Genomic DNA, 5,341 nt, shown 5'->3' with positions numbered 1-5,341 from the left:
GCAGAGGGTTGGCTATGCAAAGAGAACTCATTCTCTTAAGACTCATGCACATAGCCACTACAAATAAGAATTAATTTCCTATTTAAGAGAGGTCAAACATTTTAAATTATCTAAAGTGACTGTTCAGTGGTCCAAATTCACTGGGTAGCTGTACCTACATTTTCCTTAGGTTACAGAACTGTAGCCTCAAATGTTCTTGGAATCCTCAGGAAGGAATTAATCCTACAGAATATAGTACAATTTTGATTAAAATTTTGTGTTGTTAAAATATTTTTAAATCAATGTACACTAATATAGGTACATACTAAGTAATAAGAATATTTAACTATTGAAAATAAAATGGGAACACTTGACATTTCCAATTAAATATGAAGCAAACACCACAGCAGGTGTAGAAGCTGGAATTTCCCAGCAGATGTCTTACTGCCTTTGACAGTTTCATTGAGAAATGAAACTTATATTTTAAAAGTATGAAGTAAGGGGTTTGGTTCCCTAATTGCTTTAATATTTTCCTTATCTAAAATATCCATATATATTTAAAATGTTCATATATAAATTCAATGAGGTAAGTAAAAAATACTGAAGCTGAAGAAATAATACTAGTGAAAGAAATATCTTCTAATATTAGTCAAATTTTATTCATTTAATCTCCCCAGTCTATTTTTCACATATATATCAAACTTAAACTAAATAAAAGAGCTCTAAAGATTTTCCAAATGCTTCAAAGTAACACTTCAAAATTTCCTTCCACAGGTAGATGTCTGATTGTGCTCTCAGAGGAGTGAGGTTAGAAGGCCTTTAGAAATCAAGAGTTGAATCATGAAAAGGATAACAATGCAAAGGCCATTCATAAGATGGTTTACAAGAATGATATCAAGATACTTTGTTTTATATATATTTTTAAAATAAGTGAAAACAATTTTATTTTCTTTCAGATGTTCTCTAAAATTGTCCAATTTAGTCATCCAGCTGACAAAGCAGAGCAACACCACGCTTGATCCAGTGTTGAGTGGGTTGGTCTGTTTTTAACAACATTGCAATGACAAAGTTAGTGGAATGTCCTGTAGTGGAAAGAGTTCCTTTACGTTCACTTGTCTTGTAGAGAGGGCAGACATAGGCATTTGACTTTGTAATCTGAGTCTTTTGAGCTTGAAAGAAAGAAAGAAAGAAAGATTCATTTAATAAAGGGAATGGGTACTAAAAGAACAACTGTTTATCTTATAATAAAATGTGAACTTTTTAACATTATTATTGTTACAAGACAAGGCAGATGATTTCATATGGCGTATGACTCTAAGTCTAGTCTAGAAGTCAGGAATTGATTTTAAAGTCCTGATCACTTAACAGGCATGAGAAAAAAATAAAGAGGATTTGGGAGGGAAGGAGTAACAAAAGAAGATAGGGAAGAAGGAATAAAATACAGTACACAGGTAATAGAGGAGATTCAAAAGGAGAAATACACTGCTGAGAGCTCTAGTATAAGAAACACATAATTTAGAAGAAGCTGAAGTTTCTACTAGTTTTTAGCAGGTTATTAATAAGAAAAACACACCAATTTTTGACAGCTCACAAAAAGAATGTATGTATAATTTCTGAAAAGCCAGTTATGAGATGTGAGGAGTCCTTATAAACTACAGCTACATTTCTCACATTAATAATGAAAATATTTGATAGGTTGGGTGATTTGTAATGTTTTTACTTATTGTTATTTAAGAACAAGAAAATTGGGCTGGGGATATAGATCAGTTGGTAGAGTGCTTGCCTTGCGAGCACCAGGCCCTGGGTTCAATCCCTCACCACACACACACACACACACACACACAAAACCCAAGAAAATTAGGGCTGGGGTGTAGATCAGTGACAGAGCATTTGCCTCGTATGCATGAGGCCCTAGGTTTCATCCCTAGCATTGAAAGAATACAAAGAAAAAACAGAAAAAGGGCAGAGGGACAACATATTCTCCATTGTAGAAATTTTATCATTTTATATTATAATTCAGTTACATTTTAAAAGACTTAAGCAGAAACTAATTTGGGGGAGCAGTTAATAATATCTATCATTATTATCTCTAAAAATTGAGGAAATTTTGTTAAAAATGTATTTACTTGGTTTTATCCATATGATAGGCATCAGGTCAAACAGAAGTTTAGGATATTGTTCTGCAAGCAAACCACTGTAAAGAGAAATTTTCAGAACTTATTAGTTATTTCTTTAGATCCAATTAGTCACCCAAAGTTCATGTACTAATGGGTTGGTTGCCAGCCTTGAGCTCTACCAGGAGATGGGGCCCAGTAAGTCACTGGGGGAAGGCATCTGTGTGATATATTTTGTCCCTGGCCCCTTTCTCTCACAGTGCATGTTCTCTTTTTCTCTGCTTTCTGGATACCTTGGGGTGAGCTTTGCTCCACCACATGTTCCCTGCCATGATGTTTGCCTGACTGCAGGCCTATAATCAGGGAAATCAAGTGACCACTCTGAAACCACAAGTGAAAATAAATCCATCTCCTTTTAAGTTGTTTATTTCAGGTAATCTGTCACAGCAATGAAAAGCTGACTAAAATATTTCTGCAATTTGCTTCTTAGAATAGATTGCTATTTAGATATTAGCTTTTAGTATAAAAGAGGACCAGTGATACAGAGGAAAAGAATATAAAAGGAAAAGAAGAAGAAAAAGTAGAAGGAGGAAGTTGGGAAAAGACGATGAAAATTGAGAGCAAGAAAAGAAAATTTTAGAAAGGAAAAGTGTTAAAATGCAGGAATATCAATGACTGCCAATTTTTTTAACTGGGTCAAGACCTAGGTTTATTAATGGTTCCTCCAAATTGTCTTCATTTTTCACTTATTTAAAATAGAAATGGATATTTGTCAGGAAAATAATCTATACCATAAAAATTTTGTTTTGTTATTTGCCCTACTTGAAGTTAGTTAGTATGGACATGGGTAGCTATATCATGCTATTTTTTAAACTTTCTAAATTTTTTGATTGACATAATATTTGTATATATTTATGAGGTACAATGAGGTTTTTTTGCTTCTAGTTTATATATGTATATGTATAGCCATATACACACACACACATATATATATATATATTTATACATGACTGTAGAGGGTATTTTGGCAGAATATACATACATAAAGTATAACTTATTCTATTAGGTTCCCACTCTTGTGGTTGTGGTCACACATGATGTGACAATACCATGGTCATGTATACAAATACAAGGCTAAGAAAGTTATGACCAATTCATTCTACAGTCTTTCCTATTCCCCTCCCCACTCCCTTACCTTTGTATAGTCAAATCTATTTTTATTATTCCCCTCTCCAACCTCCCTTGTTTTGGGTTAGCATCCACAAATCAGAGAGAAAAATCAGCCTTTGGTTTTTTGGAATTCGCTTATTTCACTTAGCATGATATTCTCTAGTTCCATCCATTTAGTGGCAAATGCCATAATTTTATTCTTCTTTATGGCTGAGTAATATTTCATTATATATATATATATATATATATATCACATTTTCTTTATCCATTCATCTATTGAAGGATACATCTAGGTTGTTTCCATAGCTTGGATATTGTGAGCTGAGCTGCTATAAACATGAATGTGGCTACACCACTGTAGTATGCTGTTTTTAAGTCTTTGGGGGTATAGACCAAGGAGTGGGATAACTGGGTCACACGTGGTTCCATTCCAAGTTTTATAAGGAATCTCCATATTGCTTTTTATGGAGGTTGCACCAATGCCTGCCAATTTTTAAATACCTTCCATGAGGCGGATACCTCATGATGGTCCTATCCCCATTTATATTCCTATTTCACAGATAAAGACTGGTGGCTCAGAGATGAGTATTTTTCTCAGTTACACCACTATTAAGTGCCAGCATCAAGATTTAAACAGATCTGTCTATTTTTAAAAATCTGCTTTTTAAAATTAGGCTACCCTGTTTGTTGGAAAAGAAGGAAGGAGGAAAAATATGAATGCACAGAAAAGGCAAAGTAAATGAAGAAAAATAGCAGTAAAGTGATAAAAGATGAGAAATAATCAAATGAACTATTTGAAGTTGTCTTCTCATGATCCTGTTTCAGAATTATCACTGTAAAAGCACCTTATTATTTCCCACTAGGGGATTTTTCCTACCTTGGTCTTTTACCTCAGCCTTTAACATCCCCTTGGGAACAAAGTCTTACCCCACCCTCCAGAAATAGAGGATTATGCCTATAAATATATTGTTGGAGACCAGGGCTCCAAAGAAACATTTTCTCCCCTTCACTCTTATCTCTATTTATCTTAAACCGGAAATAGTTTCCTAATAGTTTTCTTTTAGTTTTCTAAGAGTAAAGCTAAAAATTCAATGTTTAGTCTAAACATATATTTACCATCTCATCAAAATGCATGAAAAAGTTTTCCATTCACTAAACGGGAACTTTATTATAACTGTCAGTTTAAAATCGAGTCAGTCCATCACATTACAAGATGGAAAGTAACTGTTATACAGCAGAATCAGCAAGAAAACAATTTCAGCTAACTTTTTTTTTTCTTTTTACCAATGAAACCAGTGAAATACTAATCAAAAATTATTTAGGCCCTAAAAATAATCACTCATTAGTTGTGCCAACCTGAGTAATGATTTAGGTAAGAATTCTGATATTATATTACTTGACTCATTCCTTAGAAAGAGGACTTTGATTAAAAAAAAAGCAGTTGAGGGGGGGGGGCAGCAGATCATTTGTCTTACCAATGATTCAGCTACATTTGAAGGTTTTGCAGTTGAAACTACTGACCTTTTTCTGTTCCACCGTGCTCCATCGAGATACAAGCCATGGATATAAACGCCGTCTTCTGGTGATGTGTCAGATGTATCAGAAGGAATAACCTGAAGGGAAAGTGTTCACACTAGTATTTTCCACACAATTTAGTCTTATAAAGAAAAACCTGGATACATATTCAAAACACATTCAGGGAAACTAGTTAAACTATAGTGCACAAGCCATAGTATATAAAATTGTATAAAACTGTACATATTTTTTGAAGCATTTTTATCAGGTTTTACTGTATCTTATTAATTTTTTTAGAGGTTTAAAAGATGATTTATTTGCTAAGGCCTTTAGTGGAAAAAAATGGCAACATGAAAGAAAATGTACTTAAGGGAAGTAGAGAGATGGAAACTCAAAAAAAGAATTAAAATGTGGCAAAAAAAGTTAATAATTTTTAACTACGAATCTTATAAACTGTTCTACATAATATATACTTCTGTGTACAAAATTATACTACATACTAGATTTTACACACACAAACATGCACAATATGTACAAGATTATGTCATAATATGAGAATTGAC

General features: G+C 33.3%; 1 protein-coding gene across 1 annotated transcript in view; it reads right to left on the bottom strand.

The window, feature by feature from the left end:
• Positions 1 to 309: 309 nt before the first annotated feature.
• The window catches only part of LOC306647289 (dynein axonemal heavy chain 12-like), a 332,440-nt gene continuing 327,408 nt past the window's right edge, over positions 310 to 5,341 (bottom strand). The window contains 3 exon segments of the mRNA XM_079116520.1: positions 310 to 1,148; positions 2,106 to 2,173; positions 4,785 to 4,876. Of these exon segments, the coding sequence (XP_078972646.1) occupies positions 958 to 1,148; positions 2,106 to 2,173; positions 4,785 to 4,876 (351 nt within the window). The 3' untranslated portion in view covers positions 310 to 957.

Source organism: Sciurus vulgaris, assembly GCF_902686455.1.
Source record: "Sciurus vulgaris genome assembly, chromosome: 16".
Lineage (NCBI taxonomy): Eukaryota > Metazoa > Chordata > Mammalia > Rodentia > Sciuridae > Sciurus > Sciurus vulgaris.
This window is presented reverse-complemented; position numbering and strand designations above follow the sequence as displayed.